Source organism: Labrus mixtus, chromosome 2 (assembly GCF_963584025.1).
Source record: "Labrus mixtus chromosome 2, fLabMix1.1, whole genome shotgun sequence".
In the NCBI taxonomy this organism is placed as follows: Eukaryota; Metazoa; Chordata; class Actinopteri; order Labriformes; family Labridae; genus Labrus; species Labrus mixtus.
The window spans coordinates 6,050,520-6,075,054 of record NC_083613.1 but is presented as its reverse complement, the minus strand read 5'-3'; the positions used below and the strand labels follow the sequence as shown (position 1 = coordinate 6,075,054).

Sequence of the window (24,535 nt, the reverse complement as noted above, 5' to 3'; positions counted from 1 at the left end):
GCTACTAGCAAAATGACAATTTTTGCGTCATCGGAAGCTCCAAGAAATACAGATCTTTCCAGTCTCAGGGGAAATGAGGGCGGGATGCACAACCATTCAAAAATACTACCAAGTTTCTAATGATGCAAATGGGTGAAGACTCCCTGGCAAACATTAGTTTTGTGTCAGATATTTTATCGGTCAGAGCAGACAACACACCTTTAGACATAGAAGCTGCAGTCGTTTATCTACAGTGAACAGGATTCCTTTCTCACATGTCTCACAAAGACTTTGTTTGCACACTTCAAACTTTCTAAGTGAGTCAGTAGTAATTTGTTTGAGTTTCAGCCATAAGAGCTGCCTTGCATCAATAATATGATGTTTAAGATTAATGAAGACGGTGTAAGAAAGGTCAGCCACCGTGGCGACAGAATGTGTTATTTTAAGATACAACAGTACGGCATACAGACAGCACTCATATACTAGCAGATTATTGCTGGGCTGGGGACATTTCTAGATACAGGCTTCAAACTGATTGGGCTGCATTTAGAACAATATTTTTAATATTGCAAAGAAAATTAAGAACCTCAAGTGAACCAATTGGGGCCTGCTTTTCACGACAGCTCAGGTATATTAAATGTCTACTGCAGCATGAGCACAAATATTACAGCAAGCTATGAATTTACACCTTTATATCTCTATTAGAGCTACAGAAAACTATGGAGTTTGATAAGTCTCAATATTCATGAATGCACACAGAAGGAACATACTTTTAATGCGATGTTTTATATAAATGACTATCCACAGAAATATTTGTCAATGCACACACAAATATTTATCATTGTATATAAATGTAAAAAAAAAAAAAAGTCTCCTTCCTATTCAGCCAATCAAATATATATGGTTTAATGTAACCCCTGCAAAGTCAGCAAGTAGCTGTGTGATTCAAGTCATCTTTATGCTATTTTGTGATTGTCGTACTATAGATGGAAAGTTGTTTATCATTATGGAGCTATTATTGTGGAGAAACTATTTGAATATGTGTACACAGATCCACAAATGTGTAAAAAGATCCACAAATGTGTAAAAAGATCCATAAATGTGTAAAAAGATCCACAAATGTGTAAACTAATCTGCAAATATGTAGACCAATTTCAAATGTTTACTTATTTATTAATGGCAGTGAGTTTTTTCAGCTGTAAATCCTGAAAATACACACAAATGATCACTTACAACTGAGGCGGGCCTCTCCATTGGCTGTCATTGTTGAAAGTTGATTATCTGCCTATACCCTTTTTGAATTTTGTTACCATAAAAGGTTACCTTCGCGTGAGTCGTGTGATGTCAATAAATATTGCTGACTGTAATATTCCTGTGAGAAAACCCCTGATTAAACAAGAGTTTGAATTACACACACTAAAGATAAAAGTGATATGAATATTACTTTGACATCATAAAAAAAAAACAAGGACACAAATAAGTTTTGTTCTTTGGTACATGCTCTGACAGCAGGACCCTGAGTTATTTGAGAAGCTTCATGTGGAATTGAACCTCTTGTTTGTTATGAAGCAGGAAGCTACACTTTTTAAAGAAGAAGCTTAGCTTTTATTTTGGTCTTTGCTCGGTTGTGACCTGAGCAGGTTTCACACACTCCTGAGTGCTGAACGGGTCTGACATCTGAAAACAACAATGAAGTTACACCTGAGGATCATCATCTTTTTATTAGGTGACTTTTTTTCTGCACATACCTGTAAATGTAATTTCACCTGATCATGTCTAATGAACTGTTATATTATATGTTTAGTAGATTTTAAAGGCCATAAATTGAGCTATCTATGTTACTGTATTTAACTTACACTGCACTGGTGTCCTTGTCTTTAAAAGATGCAGTAAGATATTTATCTATTTCCTTAAAACTTTTAATTTATTATATTATTAAAACGTATCTAAAAAAGAACTAACTCCTAACTAACTAACTTATTTTTTACAGTGATCGTCTCATCTGCTGCTGTAAAGTTGAAGAGTCACCAGTCAGGCGTTAAGGGAGGATCCATCACTTTTCCTGATCCTCTGGAGAATGGACTTCTTATATTTCAAAGAAGTAACATTGCTGAAGTGAAGGACAAAAAAATAGATATATTGGAGGAACCTTACAAGGACAGACTTTTATGGAACAACAAAACTGGTCTTTTCACAATCAGAGGACTAAAGCGGAAGGACTCTGGTGTTTATGGTATTGATCCTATAAAAGGATTTAGTTCCATAAGAAGTCATAAACTCACTGTATATGGTAAGTAACATGTATTTACTCACTCCAGTCATTGGCATCCTAGCCCTATTAGTGACCTCAGCAGTCCATATATTTTTACATTATTTGAGCGGATATATAGCATTGCCTGCCTAAATCACAAGAGATCAAAATAGTATTGAAAAAGAAAAATGTTTAAATGTGGTTGTTATTTTAAAGGGTATTTTCAAATATCTAGCGTCGCTTGCTGTGGGCAAAGTAAATGTTTGAATAAGTATAATGTCTGGATCCTGACCAGTGGAAAGATCAAGCAACTCAGTCATTACAAATGTTGATATTAATATTATTATTATTATTATTATTATTATTAATAATAATAATAATAACCATAATCTACTTCTTGCCACCAGGAAATGTAATGAAAATAAATCTTTGCATGAATATTCAGTCCTATGCTAAATTTAACCAACTGTCGTGATCAATAAAACATCAAAAATCTGTAACTTAAATGTTGTAGTTGCTACAGATGTGTAACTTCTACAAGAAAATTGCCTCAAATTTAGCAGAAATCTTCAGAGTTTCAGAGCTTGAAGGAATGATGAAGACCATCAGTTTGTTTCTGCAGAGACTGTTAAAGTGTAAAATTCCTGATTTGATCTCAATAGCGTAATCTCTTTTACATAAACCAGATTTTTGGTCATCATAAAAACTTTCATTAACATACAAATAAACATAAAATAGAACCCTCAAGCCCCAGGTTTTTTTTTCATTATGGAGTAAACAATATTTGTCAAAATGAACAGCAGACATTTTGGATCATGTCAGGGTAACTCACGTTAAGTTACAATACAATTTGATACGAAACAATATTGTACGATATGGTGCGATACAATGTGTGGCTCATGATAATGGTAAATCTACAATATACTTAGAAAGTCAATATTATAATGATAGATCATGATCTACTGATTAACAAAAAAAAAAATCTAAATGTCCATAAACAGTTAAAGTCCAGCTTTATTTATTCACGGTTACTTGGGGTCAGTTTCACCTTGCAGCCAACTTATTTCTTGTTCTAGTTTGACGACCGTGATGAGTCTGGGTAGATCAACATAAAAGCATAATGTACATTATTAAAAGAATAATGTCACTACTTTTTGTGGCATAACTCTGGTTTTAAAACATCAACACCCTCCTGAAAACGTTGACTTGTTATTTTCTTCTCCAGAGTCTGTAGCAGCTCCTGCAGTGGAAGCTCTGAACATGAGCACAGAGAGCTGCTCCTTTCTGTGTTTGGTGACTAAGACTGAAGAGACGATTCTGCTGTGGTACAAAGATGAGGAAATAATACACCAGAGCAGCTCTGCTCTCTCACTGCCTCTCACTGTACACAGACATGATGTCAACTCATCTTATAGATGTGTGGCAGCCAACCCTGCTGAAAATAAGACTCTTCATGTCGATGTTAGGAACATCTGCAGTCCAGGTGACACAACGACACAAGTAGAACCAGTGAATGTTCATCTTCTCAGTGAGTCATGATGTTTATGTTACTGATGTTGGTGACAAATGTTTCTGACAGGTGGCAGTAACACACAGTCCTGGTTGTTCCTGACTCCTGTGTTGGTGTTTTGGGTTGCTTTTGCTGTTTGCATCCTTTTGACGAACATGAAGAGAAAGCGAAAGAGAGAGACTGACGGCTGATCTACAATCATGTCAGTACACAGACACACAAACACACACATACACCTTGCTTTATTCCCGATTTATCACAAAAATCACTAATTCTAAATATTTATCATTCACCTCTTTCTGTATTTGTGTTCGATCCTCACAGATGCAAACAGTCGTGAAATGTGAGGAAGCTCCAGACTGAGGTTTGTGTAGCTGCCATGACATCCTGCAGTGCTTTGTGAATGTGGCATCACCAGATGAGGAACAACAGATGCATAGACTGATCCAAAGTGGGAAATGGAATTGATAATGAACGTGACATGACATGTGGTAGTGTTTGATTTGTACGACTTCTAAAAATGAAAAGTAAACATTTGAGACTGGGAATATTGAAAACATGAAAAAAAGTAAAACACTTATCCAGATTAATATCACCAGCAATAATAATAAAAAAACATATCAACATATTAAAGTCAAAGAAGGGGAAGAGAGTTGAAAACTGGATTAAAAAAAAATTGCTCCAGATCCTTCCCACACAAATCAGACTGCAATTGCCTTGAATACTGTATGTTCACTTAAAGCTCTTGTTTTGTGCCTGACAGGCTCAGAAGTCAGAGAGAGAGAGAGAGAGAGAGAGAGAGAGAGAGAGAGAGAGAGAGAGAGAGAGAGAGAGAGAGAGAGAGAGAGAGAGGCAGAGAGAGAGAGAGAGGGAGAGAGAGAGAGGGAGAGACAGAGAGAGAGAGAGAGAGAGGCAGAGAGAGAGAGAGAGAGAGAGAGAGAGACAGAGAGAGAGAGACAGAGAGAGAGCAAGCAATCAAGCTTTTTGTCATTGTTAGACCACTTTAATTTAAAAGATTGAACTTTTTCCTGGCACATTTTTCCTTTATTTGTTGTAGAAAATGTGATATTTACAATCCTGCAGGTAGGAGCATTATAATTTTGCAGGTACAGACATCATTTATAGAATTATTAGAAAAACAATAAGTAAATCTTTTCAGGAAACATGAACTCCAAAGAAAGTTTTTCCAATGGATTTAGCAATTGCACATGTTTTGATATTGTTTGCAGGTAGTAAGGAGATAATAATACATTTTATAAGTCTGTTTCCTGTAGTCACAGTCAGTACACACTCTGCAATAACAAAACAAACAAACAGATGAAAAGTACTCTAACCAGAGACTCTGTCTGATACCACATGAAACAAACAGATTTTCTTTATATTTTATATAAATATGTGCAGTGTTAGTGTTGAGGAGTGGTTTCAGTATCTAATGACCCACAACATGTGTCTGATGGTTTCTTTTCACAGTGCAGTGAAACAGCGCTCTCTTGTGTCACCTTTCATCATTACATCTGCACCCACTGTTCTAGACCTTCTCTTGTCTTGACGAATGTAATATTGATGTATGTACCAAAAAACAATATAAATAAAGTAAGAAAGCTCATCGTTGTGTTTATTTCAAGAAAGCTAAAATACTGCAATGCTGAGGTTCCTGAAAATACAATTTGAAAAACTTTAGATCCTACAAAGGAGTTTTATTAAAAAAGTGCATATAAAGGATGTATTAGTCTTTATAAGGCATGAACCTGTTGTAGTCTTATTACTGAAATGAATCATCTTATTAACACTGATAAGTTGTCTATCAACAAGTTTGTTTTAATTGTTCATTCATATTTTACAATTAATACAAGTGTTTTATACTTTGAACACTCATGAAGTCTGAACATTTGCTGTTCAGATTGGTTATTTGTGTCTTAATGTCTAATGATGTATTTTGGTATGTTTGGCTGCTCGTTGTTTGTGTGAAACTCTGTTCATTGTGCTGCTGTCTGTCTTGACCAGGACACTTTTGAAAAAGAGATTTTTAATCTCAATGAGTTTCTTTCCTGGTTAAATAAAGGTTAAATAAACAAATACGATTATTCATGTTAGTAAATGTTTAATTCATGTTTATGACAGGTATGTCAACTGTTTACATGTTTCTAATTTAATGTATAGTTACAATAATACATGTGTTAAATATGTTTGTATTAACACTAACATAGACTTATTCATGTTTATAAGCATCGTATAAGGTTTTATAAGTGACTTATTAACAATTAATTAGTCTACTGCTTATTAAAAGGCTTTAAAACACAGGCAGGCTTTATGAGCTCATGATCAAATGGATTCCCAAGACATGAAACAAACTGGGATTTTTTAAATACGCACTGGAGTTTTGGTAGAGAAATGTGAAAGTTGGAGAAATGTACAGATTCTGTGGTATGTTCATGACTCTAGACACAAACTGTTTGAAGATAAAATGATACGAGATAAGTTATGGTGAGGGGCTCACAACAGTCAAACTGTAACTCTCCTGGTAACTTTTTAGCTCCAAACAATGTTTCTGCAGTGTTTCAGTGAATCTGCACAGTGCACCTTTAATATAATAATAATAATACATTTGACTTATAACGCACTTTACAGATGTGAACAGAAATCTTACAGTGCTAATTGGAATAAAACCATAAAAAACAACACGGGGTAAAATCAGGCAGAGTTAAGGACCTGAGCATAAAACAAGGTTTAAAAACAGTGGTTTTAGGGAGAGGTTTTAGGTAAAGGCTCTTTTAGGAGGGGCATTGCCGTGTTTGCATTGATGGGTAAGTTATGAGATTTTATATTTGATCCTGAGAGAGACGGGAAGCCAGTGAGTGCAGGATAATGAGATGTAATCTGTTTCCTCACTCTCATCAGGATCTGGGCAGGGCTGTTCTGGAGTTTCTGTACCCTCTTGCCAGGGATCCCTATGAGAAGTGTCTCACAGTAGTCCAGCCTGGAGGAGACAAAGGAGTAGTCAGTGTCTTGGGGGATGAGTGAGGTGAGGAGTTTTTCAATGTTTTTGAGATGGAAGAATGATGTTTTAACAGATGTGTTTTATGTATGGTTCAAAGGTTAGATGAGGGTCCATTTTTACACCTAGGTTGGTGATGAGTGGTGATAGTCTTGACCAGAGAAGGAAAGCAGTTATGAGAGATGACTGAACTTGGTGAGGTGTGCAGACTAGGATGGCTTCGGTTTTTGAACTGTTTAATTGGAGGAAGTTTTGACTCACCCACGACTTTATGACATTTTCTATACTGGAAGATTTGCTTTTGGCTTCTTTGCACCATCAGCTTGGAATTTGCTACAAGGCACTTTAAAAATCAAGGCACTGGTCTCTTTAATAACTTTATTATTAACTCCTTTACTTCTGATTGCACATGTTTTAATTGATTTTGTTTTTAATACTTTTTATTATCTGTTTGTTGGTTTTTAAATGATTTTGTTTATCTATGATGTGTATATATATATATATATATATATGTGTGTGTATGTATACAGTATATGCATATGCTTATGTGTGTATGTGTATATATATATGTATATGTATGTTTGTTATTTTTCATTGTTTATCATGCTCAACGTCATTGTCAATGAGGGCTGTGCTCTGAATGATGAGGCTGAGTGGTTGGTGTGGGTTTTCATATGAAGTTGGGTGTCGTCAGTGTAAGGCAGTGTAGTCAGAGGGTGTAGTGATGAAGTAGGGATGTTGCTTCACTTAAAGCTGTCATCAACATTACATTGCTCTCTTTTTTTTTTCAAACAAAGAAACAAAATGATGCAAATTTTGCTATGCTGAACCTGCTCTTCAAACATGCTTCAAAACTTAAAACTTCCCTGATAACAGAACATTGCAAATCTGAAAATAAAACAGAATAGATCAAATCTGTCTGAAAACAGAAAAATCAAATTTTCTTTTTTGTAACTGTTCTACTTTGTTGTTGTTTTTTTTTTTTAAACTGTAGAATAATTAAAATTAAGAAATTAACAAAAGTTGTCCATCTTGGTATTCCAATGTCATTGTCTCTCCACTCCACACATTTCAAGTAGCAATTGTTTATTTGTAGTCCTTCAAGTATGTGGGAGGACGTCTGAGTCGTGTGGGGTATCTTGGTGTAGTTGTGGTTGTAGAGGCTTCACTGTATTCACGACCTTCGTCATCAGGATCAGCTGAGATGTCCAGTAGCTGTGGTGGTATCTTCTTGAAGAATGAAGAATTCCTGACGATGCAGTGCCCATCTCTAGCCGCTGTAACCATGGAGCCTTTGGTATTGGTCACAATATATGGCTTGTTGTTGTATGGTGTGGTGAGCTTGTTTTTCTTGGGCTGACGATGAAGTACAGTGTCCCCTGGAGTAAGTGTGTGTGGTTTGGCATGACGGTGAAAGTCAGCATGAGATTTCATTTTGTCCTTAGCCTTGTTGTCCTTTGCTCTCACTTCAGAATCTGTACTGTTACTCGGTGCTTGAGTGAATGAAGGAATCTTCGTGAACATCTTGCGTTGGAATAACAGTTCAGCGGGTGAGCTCTCTGTTGTGCTGTGAGGTGTGGATCGGTACTCATGTAGGAAGATGTTCAGTTGTTGTTTCCAGTGCATTCCCTGTGTGTTCGCAACACGGATAGCTTTTCCCAGGGTCCGCATGAATCTTTCAGCTGTGGCATTGGCATGGGGCCCAAGCGGTGTGATCTGGCGATGTTCGAATCCTAGATAGTCTGCGAACTGGGAGAACTGATCACTGTTGAATGGCGGTCCATTATCGGTTTTTACAACTCTGGGGATCCCAAACATTGAGAAGACCTTGTCTATGACCAGAATGACGGTGTTTGCCGAAGTCTCGACAACTGGATAACGTGTGTAATCATCTATGACAACAATCAAATACTCTCCAGTTGGGAGCGGTCCATAGAAGTCTGCACTCACACTGTGCCATGGAGATTCTGGTAGAACTGACATTTTAGTGGCTCATTCTGTGTAACTGATGTATTGACTTGACATGCGAGACAACTGCGTACTGCTGTTTCTGCTTTTTGATCTATGTCTGGAAACCATACCTTGGTTCTGAGTAGCGTTTTAGTTTTAACAATTCCCTGATGTCCTTCATGGGCTAACCGTAGCACTCTCTCTTGTAGGGAAGTGGGAATAACTATTCTAGTCCCCCGCAGTACGATGTCTGAGTCATGTGATATTGATAGTTCACTGCTAACTTGTTTGAACTGCTTTAGTATGTCTGCATTATGTGACTTGTCCATTTTGTTCCATGTGTTGTGTCTGATGCACTCACCGACCTCTTGAAGGATTGTGTCTTTAAGAGTCTCAGCTTTGATCTCGGCGAGTGTCATAGCTTTTGGTATCGCATTACTCACGATGAAGTTAACATACTCCTCTGCCACTTTCGTTGCACGTGCGTTGTCACCTGTGTCAAAAACGGATGGGGTGACGGGACATGTAGTCAGCAGGGTTGTCAGCTCCTTTTCTGTACTCCACCTTGAAGTCGTAGGGCTGAAGTCTTAGTCCCCATCTCTCAATTCTGGCAGGAGGTTTTGATCTTGGGTTGTTCCATATAATCTCTAGTGCTTTGTGGTCAGTTACTAGAGTTACAGGGTGACCATAAATGTACAGATGGAAGTGCTCACAACTCCACACAATGGCCAGACGACAACATGGATAAAAACTAGCAAGCATGGCTGCCGCAGCACATGCGACTCTACCTCCTTTCGACACAGAAACGGATCCTGGATCTATTGGACCACGGTGGAACAAATGGGTGCAAAGGTTTGAGAATTATGTGACTGCTATGAACATTACTGGAGATGCGAGAGTTAAAGCATTGCTGTTGCATATCGCAGGAGAACGTGTGCATGACATATATGACACGTTAGCAGCACAGGATGATAAATATGCAGACGTGCAGGCCACAGACTCAAAGAAAGCGGTCTCACACTTTAACCGTGAAAAATGTGAGTTCAACAAATCCAGGCTTGAATTCTTCGGTTTGGCCTCGTTTGTCATCGATGACGCGCTTCTCTGAAAATGACACGAGCCTCGATACGGGGCCTCGGCTAGATATGCCCCTCCTACTCGACACACTTCAAAGCCTCGGTGTCAAACGTAACATCACTAACTACTAATAAAGGTACTATAATTATAAACCATGTTTGTCTGTCATTATTATTTTTATGTTAACCTGCATTAAGAAAAGATGCAAATGCCACCTAAATATTGAGTCCTTGCAGACAGATAGGACTGAAACCAGTTTAGTGTCTGAGAGTGCTGTGGAGTCGGTTCAGGAGGATGTTGTGGTCGATGAGATGCTGCAGTCAGATCAAGGCGGATGAGCAGGGATGGAGAACCGCCCTCAGCTACCATCAGCAGGTCATTTGTGACCCTAACCAGGGCTGTTTCGGTGCTGTGGGAAGAGCGAAAGCCAGACGGGAATTTGTTGTAGAGGTTACTAAGTTGTAGGTGGTCGTGGAGCTGGGCGGCAACTGCTTTTTCCAGAACCTTTAAGGGGAACGGCAGGTTGATAATCCCTTCAGACAGTAGGGAGGGATTAATGACTGTTGTGTTTGGTGGACTTATGGCGTGGATGTTTGATTTTACCAGGGCTGAGGGGAAGGGGTCCAGGGCACAGGTGGTGGGTTTCATTCTGCGGATGATGCTCTCGACTTCTTGCTGTGAAATACTGGCAAGGCAGCAGAGGGGCTGGGAGATCATCGGCTGTGGGTTGACAGTAATATAAAGTGGAAGTAAAACTGAATAAACTTTATACTCAGCATGTATTCAAAGAGATGGCAGTAATCACTTTATCTTTCACTGAAATAAAACAAAAAGTTTAAATAGCAGTGTACTATATATGTTCATAAAATGATCTATTTTTCTTATTCTCTGCACAGACAAATAGACATGTTTTCACCCGTGTTTAAAACAGGATTACAGAATTAACCTTGTGGTATGATTCAGTCATCCATGAGGTTGCTAATGATCAACAAAATGTCAGTATATGTAGTGGAAACTTTGAAAGTTATCTGGCTAACTGCGTGACTTCTTTGTGGAGTACACAAAGAATATTCAATTCAATATTTTCATTTTTTAAATCAGTTCAGCCCTGACGTTCTTCCAAGCAGATTGGGGGAAGTAAAACCACTCTAACTGTATCTAACACCACAGGAAGAGATACTCTTCAGAACCAACAAAAATCATTTTGCAGTGTTGTTTTTGCTTATTTTACTTTTTCTAAAGAAAAAATTGGAGTTCTTCGATGCTGCCACTCAGTGGGGTGACTGCTGCCTACCGTGAGGTCAAGTGCGTACCCTCTGTACCCTTTTTTATCATCTTTTTGACTCCAATAAGGACCGTATTTTATACATTTGATTAATATTATACAGAACACTTTAAACTAGCAAGAGACCCAAAATCCTTTCCACAAAACTTTACTAAGGAAATATTTCAAGTAAAAAGAAGTGTAAAGTTTTAAACACAACGGATTCCACTCGTCATAAAGAAGACTTTGTAAACTGTGGAGTCGCCTCTTGCTTGCCATTAGTGTTAGGACTTCAGCATTGTCTTCACTTTTGAAAGCAAGAAGTGTTGTCCACTTGTTATTCTATAAAAATTGTCTTTAAAACTGCATATTGTCTCCTGTGGCCACGTTTGGCCATTTCTCTCGATATCCTTTCACAAACAAAAGATAATTGCTTGTGTTTTGCTCATAGAAAAGTGTCACACCAAATACTAACACAACACTGTCCCTCCACTAACTCCATCACAGCTGTCCATGTTTTCATTGAGTGAGAGTCCCTCCTTCCCTCAGCAATCCTGCCAGCACAGAACTGTAACAAGCACCACTCAAGAGTGACGTCAGTTGCATGCACTCTGATTCAAGATTCAAGATTCAAAAAAACTTTAACTGTCTCTCACATTGTGACAGAAAATTACCTTTTGTTGAGGCTCAACATGAAAACATACAAACATTCACACTAACACGCACATTAGGTCATAAATACTTAAAAGTACCCTAAATAGGTAAAAACACATATGCACAGCATTTAAAAAACATTGCTTATTTAGCCTTGTATAAAATGTGTATTGCAGTGGGAATAAAAGAGTTTCTGTAAGTTTTCTTTTTTGCCAGTGGTACTCTGAAACGACTGCCTGAGGGGAGCAGCTGAAAGGAGTGGTGAAGGGGGTGAGAAGGGTCCTGAGTGATGCAGACTGCTTTCCTTTCCTGACCTGGCTGTGTTGACTGAGGTTGCATTTCAAAAGATCCGAGCTCAGACATGAAGGTGGCCCAAATCTGATTTGAAGTTGAATGTGTCTTGTGCTGTTCAAACTGAAAAAACTAAAAAATCAGATCCAACTCATATATGTGACAAATTGTATTATTGGGTCATTTTAAACTGCAGCGTGAATGCAGCATAAATAGTGGCCATGTGAAGTCCTCGATGGCAGAAGAGCTTTTATTGTGGACAATGTTCAGCTGTACAGTCTCTCCCACTCTCTCCTTTCTCTCTCACCATTATCTGTGCCCTCTCTTCCTGCTGCTGTGGCTATGTTTGAATCACCTGCCAGAAAACAGCATGCATTACCATTATGAATTATTCAGGAGGTCAGGATGTCTTGGTTAGTTGTTGAAACAATACACTTTAAAAGTCTCAGTGTCTGATCAGATATGAATGATTTAGTCAGAGATTTCTTAGCGGTCAGATGAAACACACTGCTTTGTAAACAAACATTTCAAATCATTCCAATACAATGAAGGTAAAACACCGTCCACTGTGTGTAAGAGATTTTTTATGAGCTGTCAAACTAAATAAGTTTGTTGCAAACATTTTGTAATGTGTGTGAGGTTTGTGCTTTGAATGCAGCTCTGAGTTCTACTTTATTTCTCCTCCCTCTGGAGATTTCATAAGCTAAGCCTCTCCCTTCCTCATACCGTCCTCTTTTGGTAAACAAAACCAGCTGTGCTATTTCCTATTAAGTAAGCCACTGCTCAGCTGCAGATTGCAATGCTGGTAAGTACAAACTCCATTATATTACTTTTGCTGTCTTTTTTAAAAACTGTGTTTTTGTGGTTTTGTGTTTGTTTTTTGTGTTGTATCAAAGCAGGTACAGATATTGGTTCTTTTGAGTGAACTGCTAATCTGCAGGACTGGCTGCAGCTTTCTGTGGGAAAAGTTCAGTGTTTAGTGAATCATCTCCTGTCAAGTGACACATTGTGGGTTATTTTTTATTAGTTTTTGTTGTGATTGTAACAATCTTGGGTTGTGTTCACGAGTGGCTACAAGTTGTAGTTTGTTATTGGCTTATTTATTTTCTCATAACAATCTGCACAGACTCTGTGTTTCCTTGTATGCAAACACCGGACTTTGACCACATTTGTGTTTGTTGTTAAACAAGTCTGACCTGCACACATGATAAGTGAAATATGACACGAAAGGCAGAAGCAGAACGCTGATAGAGGTCAGGACGAGTCCAGATAGCTTTCCTGACGGGTTCCAAATAAAGGTGCAGCAGCTTGTTGGGTTTGTTTACATCAGCACTCCAAGAAGATCGTTGTTGTTACCCAGCATTCAAATCAGGGTTTCCATGGTAACAAATACACTTTTAATCCAATATTTTTTAAGTAAGTGGTCCCAAGTTACTTCATGGAAACCTTTCTATCTCTCGTTCTCTTTTTTAGTTCCCTAAAATAACAAAAAACACTGAATCTAAAGAATCTTATGTGTGAACCAAGGAAGTCTAGAGTCACAGAACTCTAAAAAGTGATTATTGTTATTGTTTATTATCCAAACTTGTACTTGTACCAATACAACTAATAATAATAATAAGCAACATAACTAATAATAATATTAAAAATGAGGCGCTGATTCCATTTAACATTAGATAATTCAATATTGGCCATTGTAAAAGGTTTAAAATGTGCAACTCTCATTGTAAATGTGCCAATTACATTGTAGCTTCCTATTGAAACAGAAAATACATTAGTAGACTAGAAAAATATTTACTGGATTACAGCAGATAGCTTATTTTTAATATACCAGTCCATGTAAAGTAGATCATTAGATATACAACAAATTAAGTAAATACATGACGGGCTTATGTATTATTCAATTCTACTGCTTTAGATGTAGAGAACATAAAACAGTGCATGTAATAGCTAACAGTCCTAAAGAACACTTACAGAGTACCTCAGTAATGAGTCCTGAAGTCTGGCAGTAAGTGACCAGTCAACATTACTGAATGCCCCCCACTCAGAGCAGTCAGGAACCAGGCCTGTGTGTGTGTGTGTGTGTGTGTTTGTACAGTAGTGTGCTTAATGATGAAAACTTGTGTTCAGAGATTTGCAGAACTGTGATTGAGAATGATATTTGATTGAGACCAATGGAGTTGTGCTTAAAGTTTAGCGCTTTGGAGTCACGTTGTTGATACATGAACTTCAACTATCATAACTGTGAGCAAAATTCAACCGTGTGTATTTGAAATGGGGAAAGCAAAACTTAGCATTTACTTTTGCTTTTATTTCCTGTTTTCATGTACTTCTACATTGAATCCTGTTTATAGTTTCAAATCTATTTCTTAGTGTTTTACAATGTTTTTATTTTTACGTCACTCCTGTGACTTACCTTCTGACAAACACCTTAATTTAGCACAATGGAATAAGAAAACAGAACAACATGCTGAGAATACAATCCTTCAAAACAAGTGAGACAATCTTTAAAATGTTTTTCAAATGATGTTCTATTCTGCAGAGCTGAGCAATGCTATGCACCACCACTAGATGGCGCCACTACTTTTCAAATAGTATTGAGGCTGCAGAAATGTTTACAGACTTCTCTCTCAGCTGTCTCTCTCTCTCAATTCAATTCAATTCAATTCAATTCAATAGGGCTTTATTAGCATGGAAAACACATGTTTACATTGCTAAAGATAAAGTCAAAATAAAATACAAATTAAGTACAATTAAAGAATAACAGGATCAAATATTAAACTAACAGAGCTGTGCAGGTTTAAGTTTTTTTTTTAAATACAAGATAAAAATGTTATTTAGCGTTTAAAATATTTACAGATTACTTGAGATAACTTACAGAAATATATAATACAAATATTAAGACTTAAAGACACTGTATGTTTTAAAGACTACAGGTGTACAGTTATATACAGATCAAGATTAGTGCACATGATGGTGCACTGATGTTTTGTACACGGGGGTTTGGAGCTGTTGGACGCTCTCCTCCGGTCGCAGCAGCTCACATAACGTGCTGCAGTGTTTTCACGCTGATGTACCTCACCCAGCAGCTCCACAAGTTTGTGGTTGTTGTCCATTGAGGTAAATTGTTTCTGTGTGTTTGTGATGAGAGGGGAGTAAGTCTCTCTGATGTTCTGGTACAGTGGACAGGTGGTTAAAAGGTGTAGACTCTGTCCTCTGTCTGTGGCGTCCTCTCTCCATGCTGAGGCCGTGTTCACTGAGTCTGTACATGGTCAAACATGTTTCTCTCTCTCCATTATCTGTGCCCTCTCATCCTGCTGCTGGGAGTACGTTTCCATCACACTAAGTGCATGGACGAGGATGGTTTACTAGCCAAAAAACAGCATGCATTATCATTTGTAAAAGAACATTTCAAATCATTCCAATACAGTGAAAGTAAAACACCTTCCTTTGTGTGTGAGAGATTTTTTATATGAACTAAATAAGTTTGTTGCAAACATTTGGTGTAGTGTGTGGAGGAGGTTTGTACTTTAAATGAAGCTCTGAGTTCTGCTCTATGCAGACTAGTGTTTGTTCTCTACACGTTCTCCTGCTTTCACCAGCCAAACGCCTCTCCCTCCTCCTTCCTCTTTTGGGAAACACATTTGTTTGGTTATTTCTATAGCTGCTTATTGTAATGCTGGTACAAACTACATTATATTACTTTTGCTGTCTTTTTTAAAACTTTGTTTTTGGAGATTTTGTGTTTGTTTGTTTGTTTGTGCAAAACTGGTAGGCCTACAGATATTGGTTCTTTTGAGTGAGCTTTCTGTAGACTGCGTACCAGCGGGAAAAGTTCAGTGTTTAGTGAGTCATCTCCTGTCATGTGACACATTGCAGGTTATTTTTGACTTTTGTTTGTTTTTGATATCCCTGATATCAAAGCTCAGTTTCCTGTACTAGTAAGGTGTTAGACTGCACTAGTTTACTAAGTTACTAACTTTTTATAAGTTCATGTTGCTCTTAAAAAGGAATCAGATAGTTAATCAAATGAAGTTATGCACTTTAAAACAACTGGATCTTGATACATCATTTTGTATTATATCCTTGTCTAATACAATTTAATCAGTAAACTAAGCGTGCATTCAAGATGAAATGAGCCCTAAAAATAAGATTTCATTATGTTCAGTGAAGGTTACAAATTGTACTACATGCCACAAGATGGCGATATACACCACCAGTCAAAAGTTTGGACACACAACAGTAACAGTATTGTCAATAATACAGTATATTACTGTAAGCTGTATCTATAGGGCACACATACTAATATACCGTTAGGGTTTTCTTTAGGTTTTACTGTTTTCCACATTTTATGATAATAGTAAAATATGAAACATTTGATTTTTCGGAAAGAAATGCATACATACATAGGCATCAACTGTTTCTATTCATATGTCAAACATTTAGGCATTAGCCTTTAGATCAAAATGTCTTTAAGATATTAACATGCATTTCAAAGAGGTGTGTCCAAACATATAAATGTCTACTAGTAACACCTATGCATGTGTGCAGGGTGTGGTGCAGGCATTGTTGGTGGCAACATCCAGCACATTGTACCAGAGCACCATGGACCATGTTCTCCACAGTAGGTGCGAACCATCTGATCCATTGTGTCCACTTGTTTTGTTGTAGTACTGGATTACTTCCTGTTTCTTCTTCACACTGTTGTCATCCACTGCTTTGTCATCATGCATGGTGCTCAGGAGGAGAACAGCCTTTTCCTTCTTCAGCACATTGCTCACCATGGTCATGTTGCCATTTAATCAAAACACTGACCTACTGTATGTATCTCCCTCATTTAAGATGGAAGGGGTTATGTATGGCTTGTTCTGGTGAAGGGTTCCCACAATAGATACTGTCGGCGTCGCATCAGATTTGGGGGCGGGGCGTCCTTTGGGGGAAAAGAAACCTTTCCCCCAGCCACCAATAATACAAATGCGTGGATTTTAAACTCTGATGCTAGTGCTTACAAGCTGTCATGTCCCACATTGATTCATTGCTGTCACTTGACAAAGAAAGGTATATTAATAAACTGAACAGAACAGGATGGAATTGTTGTCCAACATGTTTTCAAAGACAGCCTGAAGCGTCTTTCCCAGACATCTTTTGCTACCTGGTTGAATCAACCGTAAGAGACATTATCAAATTGACTTTAGATATGATAAATTACACTTGACAAAACATCAGTAACACGGTACCAGACAATCATGAACACTGAGTTCAATAGCATGTTTGAGTTCATTCCATGAAACTGCTTAGCCTATCATTATTCAATTGAATATTTGTTTACTGTTGAAAAAATGTGTTGCAAAACTTAATTTGCAAAACGTGGGATGTATTCCACTTGCCTTTTAACTATTAATCCAGCATTCATGGTAACCCTGATATTAACTCTTTACTATTGAAACGAGAAGTGAGCTGGATACACACACTAAACACTTTAGCCCCCGAGGGCTTAAAGGAGAACTTTGACATCCGACCTTCTTTATAAAAACATCTAGTATGTTATAATCAGTGAGATCTGATGATCCTGATTTCTATTGTATTTCTCCATTTCTCTGTTTTGTTTTTCTCTGTGTATATGGATTCAGTGGTGTTTCAATTTTCCCTCTTCCTTAATACATTTTGATATTTGAGGCGCTCTCAATGTTAGTATTATATGACAGCTATTCAGCATGAATCCTTTTGGAAATATTAACTATTAAGATGTTTTTTTTTCTGTTAGTGCACATACCATTATGTGTACAGACAAATAATTATAATATGACCTTCATGTAAATAGCTGTATATGTTTTTTGTTAATTATATTCCTATAGATTGGGATACATTTTTCCACTGGTGTTTGTCAGGTCTTTATATGTATGCATGTTGATATGTATTGAAATATATTGTTTGCTGCCGTTGCATATACAATGGATATCTGAATTCTACACAGAATATTTTCTGTACTGAATTAGCTTTACGCAATTATGACAATGAAAACATTTTTCTATTATTACCTGATTGAAAACAATGAATTTCAGCTGTGTTGGGTCACATGTGTGTCTATGTGTATTTAAGATGGCGACTCACAAATGACACCTTCAAGCCTGATGAAGAGCATGTTTGCTCAAAACGTCACTTAATAAATCCTTCTTACCTCTAGGAATATCTAAGGACAGCTCATTCCTCTTTCAAAAGCTCAGTCAATGTTTGAAATTGCCAATTTGAGAATGTTGTGGGAGTAATGTTGAATGAAAACTACTTACACAGTCAGATGGAGAACAAGCTCATGATTCAATACTACTGAGTCATCAGTGACTTTCATAATGGCTTTAAAATAACCTTGATTGTAAATGTTGTGTTGGGCTGCTTGATACAGCCTCTCTGTGGTGTGCTCTCACAGATAATATCATTAGCTGTGAGGACATTTCATCACACCCTGCAGTATGAAAGCCAGAACTTTTTTAATATCACCATCTAAACTGACTGGACCAGTAACACTTCTCTCTGTGGTTTCACTGTGATTCATCTCATTCATATCCTCTCATTCATATCCTCTCATTCATATCCTCTCCTGTGTTTGTTTATCTGTCAAGCTGTAGGTACTTTGGCTGTAGGGAACTAAAATAAACATTTGGTGTTTCATTTTTTACAACCACATCAGACTAGACCGTAAAGGTGACATGCAGATGTTTTAATGTGAAATGCTGGAGTAATTGAAATAGTAATCAGCTAACAGGCTGTTTGTATGAAGAGAAATGTTTCATAACAATGAGTACGGCCTCACACACAGGAAAGAGAGAGAATAAAGGAGGACATAAAGGAGAAGAGGAATGACATGTTTGGAGAAACAAATACAGTACAGACAGAGGGTTATTAAGTACAGCAGCTATTTAAAGGGTCACAGTTCATTTTTCATAACCAACAATAGAAACACAGCAGCTGTGTCTGGGACTGTCACTTTCTCCAACCTTTGCATTATGAATCTTTTAGGCAACCACACGTTTTTTTTTTCATTTGAATCCTATAAAAGGTTGCATTATATTGAAGAAAAAAAACAGCACTTCAGTTTCCTTTCTCTTTGTGATATATTTTATGATGTGAAAAAAATAAAGGAATTTATCGGGGCTGTGCATCTTCACTGGTTGAAGGATTTGATTTGATTTGATTATTATTCAATTCGATTCAGTATCACGATGCATCACAATGCATCCTGAATTTTATACTTTTCTGCACATAGTCACTTTTTCATCAATGAAGACAAGCTGTCACGTACTGTGATGTGGTTGGTGTGCGAGGATCTCTGAGCTTGAACTGCAACACACATTTTCGTTCAAACGGAAAATAAAGTGTTATCTAATCTCATCTTATTTTCAATTTGTAGGTACATTAATTAGATCTCTGAAGGCAACAGACTCAACAGATATGAAACACATCGCCTGCAGTCTATTAGTCCAGCTAAAAGACCGTGGAGCAGGCAGTGTTTGAAATTAAGTCGTCTGTGTTGCACTTCACTTAAACAAAGGACATTTTGAAAATATCATCAGGATGTACTGTAGAGCGTCTCAGGCTGGCAGAGCTTTGACTGTGTCTCTAGTGCCATGGATGTGTTCATGCTTCTGAGACATGTTAAGATGACACATCATGAAAATGACAGTCGTCACCTGCTCCTCTAGTTTTTGAGAGCTGCAAGAGTGTCACAATGCAGCAATCTTGGAACCCCCCCCCCCCCCCCCCCCCAGAAAAAACAGACCAGAAACCACAAGCTGCTGTGTGTTCTTTTGCAGTGTTATATTGATAATTTCCTCTGTTTGATGACGTTTCTGGTGTTTCTTAAAATGCTTGTTATTTCATTTTGTGAATGATAAGAGGTCGGTGGTATGACTAAGAGGAGTTTATTCTTGTAAAAGTTGAGTTGTTTGAGTTGCTTCATGAGTTAGTTAAAGTTGCTTTGCCTGTGGCTTTGCTCCGTGTCATCATGCCTCTTGAATGGGAAGCCTTGCCTTTTTCAAAAGTTCACAAGGTGGAATAGCAGTAATAATGTGCTCTGAGTCTCCCTCGGACTGAGAAGAGAAGGGCAGACAGGCAGGAAGCAGCAACCACAACTTACAGAAAGAACACAGGAAACTAACTCCCAAAGTCAACTCAATTGTCATTCGACCTTAAATAAAGTATATATGAAATGGCTGATTATCTCCACTCTGTTAGAGGCCGGAAGCAGAGACTGATTCTGACCAAATATAGGCTCAGTGACCACAAACAGGGTGACTCAAACAAACATGGCTGCCAAAGAGAACAACTCTGTGCTCACTGCTCATGAGGGGAAGACAGAGATGCAGCTGCACTTCAGCCACAGCCTGAGACACACACACACACACACACACACACACACACACACACACACACACACACACACACACACACACACACACACACACACACACACACACTGCACTGTTCCACCTTGCCGGCTCCAACATTATACATTATTGTCACTCTCTTCCCTGCCTTTAACTGGCAATATGCAAGTGCAATAGAGACAAATAGAGCAGTCTTTCTCAACTGGTCTATCTCAGGACCCATTTTACATGTGACAGAACAAAGACACAGATCTAAACAAACAGGTCTTTAAAGTACTTCATAGACATTTTGACCCTTTTTTTTCTTCCAGGCACACATTTGTGGCCCACTGAAAACAGCTCTGTGACTCACTTTTAGGTCCTGACTCACACTGGTTTGGAGTCAGCAATTTATCAACATGATCTTTGACCTGTGTGAGAAAGTGATTATTATTCAGTGGAGAAAACAAGTGTGCTCTTGCCCGATCAAAAATGTCAGACTCATTACATTGTGTAATTATACTCTGCCTTATTAACAGTACTATAATATCATTAACTAGCCTATATCATTTATGTAGAATTTTACAACAACATGTTATTGTTTTGTACAGCTACTGGTTTAGGAACACTTTTCACCTTTTCATGCCAATAAAGCAACTTGAACTTGAACTTGAGAGAGAGAGAGAGACATGGTAGGGGTCATTTACGGTGGCCCTGAAGTGTAACGCACAACGACAAATCAGAAAAACAACGACAAAACACAGATGAAAAAAGAAAACACAACAACATTAACTTCTAACGGGAAAAGTAGGTATACCTCGACAATAATCATTGCTGATTGGACGAATGCAAAGTCTGTTTTTTTACAGTAACAGGGAAGATATGCTTCATACCAGGCAGAGAAAAGGTTAACGAAGGAAGAGGAGCAAGATGATCAAAAATATCATGATGTATTGCCAAAATTGTGGTAATCAAATTATTTTCTGATTGTAGAGATGAAGTCTGAATCACCGGTTGAGCTCATGTTTTGAAATCAACACCCGAAAGTAGCATAACCTTGATGTTAAAAAGACAGACATTGTGTTCGTCCAATCAGCGACAATCCTTGTCCACCGCAGGTACCTACCTTTTCCTTTAGTAGTTAATGTTGTTTTCTCTTATTTCTTGTTGTGTTTCAATGTTTGTTTTTAAGTCTAACAAGTTCAAGTTCATGTTCAAGATGCTTTATTGGCATGAATGGTAATAATCAAAAAATATTTAAACAATCAACAGTAATATAACATCTAAAACATTTAACAATTACATTATATCTTAATATATATTTTTGATAAATACATACATACACATCAACTTCTGCTTAACAAAACCTCATTAGGACCTTGTGTGGCTCTGTTGCTGTTACCTGGCAGGAAGCTCTTCAGCTTCATACAGCGCGCAGATGAGGAGAAAGTGGACCTCTGTTCCTACTTGTTCTCATTTACATTTTTTACAGATTCTTTCTTCCCTATGTTTGCAATTTTTATAACGACCTGTTTCAATTTCTAATTTATGATCACTGAGTATGCGTCTTTTTTGGGGGTTTCTCACACTAAAAAGATATTTCGCTAATGAATGCTCTCTTTACCTGAAGCTGCTTTTGTTTTCCTTGTCAGTAGTTTTAATGTGTGTCTTGGAGAGATGGTGGAGCTCTTTATTTTTGAGTTGATAGCTTTCTTTGATATGTTTCAGGGGGTCAGTCTCTGGGCAGAGGCTGTTGCTCAGAAAGGCATGTGGTACGCTCTTTTGAACATGTGGACAGACAGAAGGAATTCCCCCCAGCTCTGCTCTGCATCTCAGTTTTGGGTAGTTTCTGTTGACCTTGAAGATGTGCTTACAGAACAGCAGGTTACTTTTTTTCAATTGAGGTTGTGTCCGGAGATGTCTGCCACACTTCACATAATGATTGGTTGAATAATGTTATTGATAGTATGTATTTTCATGGATTCATTCATCTTGATAATTTTGTGGACATATCTTTAAATTGTGTCAACCATCTCACAGTAATTCTACTTTTGGATGTCTGAAGCTGTAACCTTATATGGTGAAACATCTAAATTGTAGCAGATCTATGTTTGGATAGGAGCCAACTATATGTTGTCAACAACTGTTTGCTAGACAAAGAGTCTACATCTGTTACGTATACAAATCAGTGTCATGTCATCTTTATTGTTTTATAGTGATGTACCCAAATAGAAAGGAATTTGTGGGCTGTACCTTCTAGCAGAATATAAGCCACACTGTGTGATGAAGACTTGGCCATTCTGCCACTTTGCCAATGATTGTGAGATCTTGGTCAGCATGGGTCAGCGATGGTCTGCACTTTGTCAGCCATATGTGTTGTGTTTCTGTGTTGTCTGAACACAGCTGAATGAATCTAAGATGATCCACAGTCTGTTTCACGATTTCATAATTGTCCATCTACTACAGAAATAAAACCCACCTAACAGTTATTGAATAACTTTAGCCAAATCTTAATTGGGAGATTGAGTTTATTCATAGATTTCCTTATGCTGCAGTAGGCTCTGTGTGCCTTATCTAATAATGCCTAAGTAGTTGTATCCCATTGTATATTGAAATGTGGTTCCTCCTGTAGTGAATCAGTATTTTGATTTCTGAGATCTGGCCTTTTTCTGGAATATCATGACTTTTGTTTTTTGGAGGTTGATGTCAAGTGTCCAGTTTTAACAGAAAGTTTCTAGCAGTGAGAGATTCTGCTGTAAGCCGTGTTCTGTTGGAGACAGCAGAACCAGATCATCTGCATACATGACAGATTTGTTTTCTTTGCCTTGAAGATCTAATCCATAGCTTGAGGATTGCTCTAAAGTTGTTGCTAGTTTATTAATAAAGATATTGAAGAGAGTAGTGGACAAGTTGAATCCCTGACGTACCCCTCTTCCTTGTTTACAGATTTATGTTCTTTTGTTTCCTATTTGTATACAGCATTCAGAGTTTTTGGATTTGATTCAGTCATATCATTTGCCTCCAATGCCACACTCAGACGATCACAGTGAAATAACAGTCAGACAATGTAACTCTAATAGAGTGTCTGACTACTTCTTCAGTGTCTGCATTTGAAAAGATTCATATAAAATTGTGCCATTGAGGGTTTAAACTAAAACTTTAAAGTACTGGGCAGGTATACGGACAGATGGAGAGAAAAGACTGGCAGGCCTCACATGTCATTTTCAGTTGACAAGAGGACATGGAGGACAGGTTGAGGAGCTAATCTGTTTTTTTTCACAGCTATTGTTCTGCTGTTGAGTAATGTTTGTTGTTCAAATAAGGGACAACATTCATGTCAGGCAGTAAGCAGGCAAGTCCTCAACATCAAAATGGAGAGGGAATTCACACTCAAGAAAAACATGACTCACGCCTCACATTGGTGACATGTTTTTCATGAACGGTGTTGCATCATTAAAGCAGTCGGGGTTAAGAAGTACGGTGGCCCTGAAGGTCAACTGTCTAAATATTTCACCTGCTATTTAGACAGCTGACCTTCATGGCCACCGTAAAGAAGTCAGCAGTTACTTTTTTTCAGTGTAAAGGGTTCTTATTATCAGGATGTGAAATGTGTTCATATCAAGGTACTACATGACTCTTAATGATTCTGTTACGTGCTATAAAACAACTGTGGTGTGTGTGTGGTTTGTTTGTTTGTTTGGTGGGAGAGATATGCAAGAGCTCGTACCCGACATGATATGTGGGAGTCATTTCCACTGTAAACTTGTTTCCATGTGTTGTTTTAACATATGCAGCTTCAGTCTCAGTCTCAGACTATTGAACCTATAGCTTTGCAGTTATTTTTGTCCGTTTGATAAACATTTGATTTGTACTTTGATCCAACTTATCTGTTGTTGGTTAGGGTAAAACTGAAGAAATGACAAATGCTGGAAGTAATTTCTTCCCTTTTCTTCTGCTAGTGGACAATTGTGTGAGTCTGGAGATGTTAATTAATGAATAGCCCCATCCATGTCACACACAGTTTAAAAGTAATCACTGCCAATTTAAATGTGAAAACAGGGAAGATAAGTGAATGCACTTGGACTATGGTTAGCTTTTTTTCCAGGCACCCCTCTTTTAATGATGTTCACTGGAAGCTATCTGTATTTGAAGCTATCTATCCGCTATCAGTTATGAGCTTTAGTGGCCGCTGTGGCTCAATTGA

The 24,535-nt window shown here is 37.8% G+C and overlaps 1 protein-coding gene across 1 annotated transcript; it reads left to right on the top strand.

Moving 5' to 3' along the window:
- The first annotated feature begins 1,211 nt into the window (after positions 1-1,211).
- Positions 1,212-5,346, top strand: LOC132982263 (CD48 antigen-like). Its single transcript, XM_061048641.1, has 5 exons — positions 1,212-1,705; positions 1,970-2,269; positions 3,456-3,713; positions 3,810-3,942; positions 4,065-5,346. Exons 1-4 carry the CDS (start codon positions 1,669-1,671, stop codon positions 3,929-3,931), a joined length of 717 nt encoding a protein of 238 aa, XP_060904624.1. The 5' UTR covers positions 1,212-1,668; the 3' UTR covers positions 3,932-3,942; positions 4,065-5,346.
- The last annotated feature ends 19,189 nt before the right edge of the window (positions 5,347-24,535 follow it).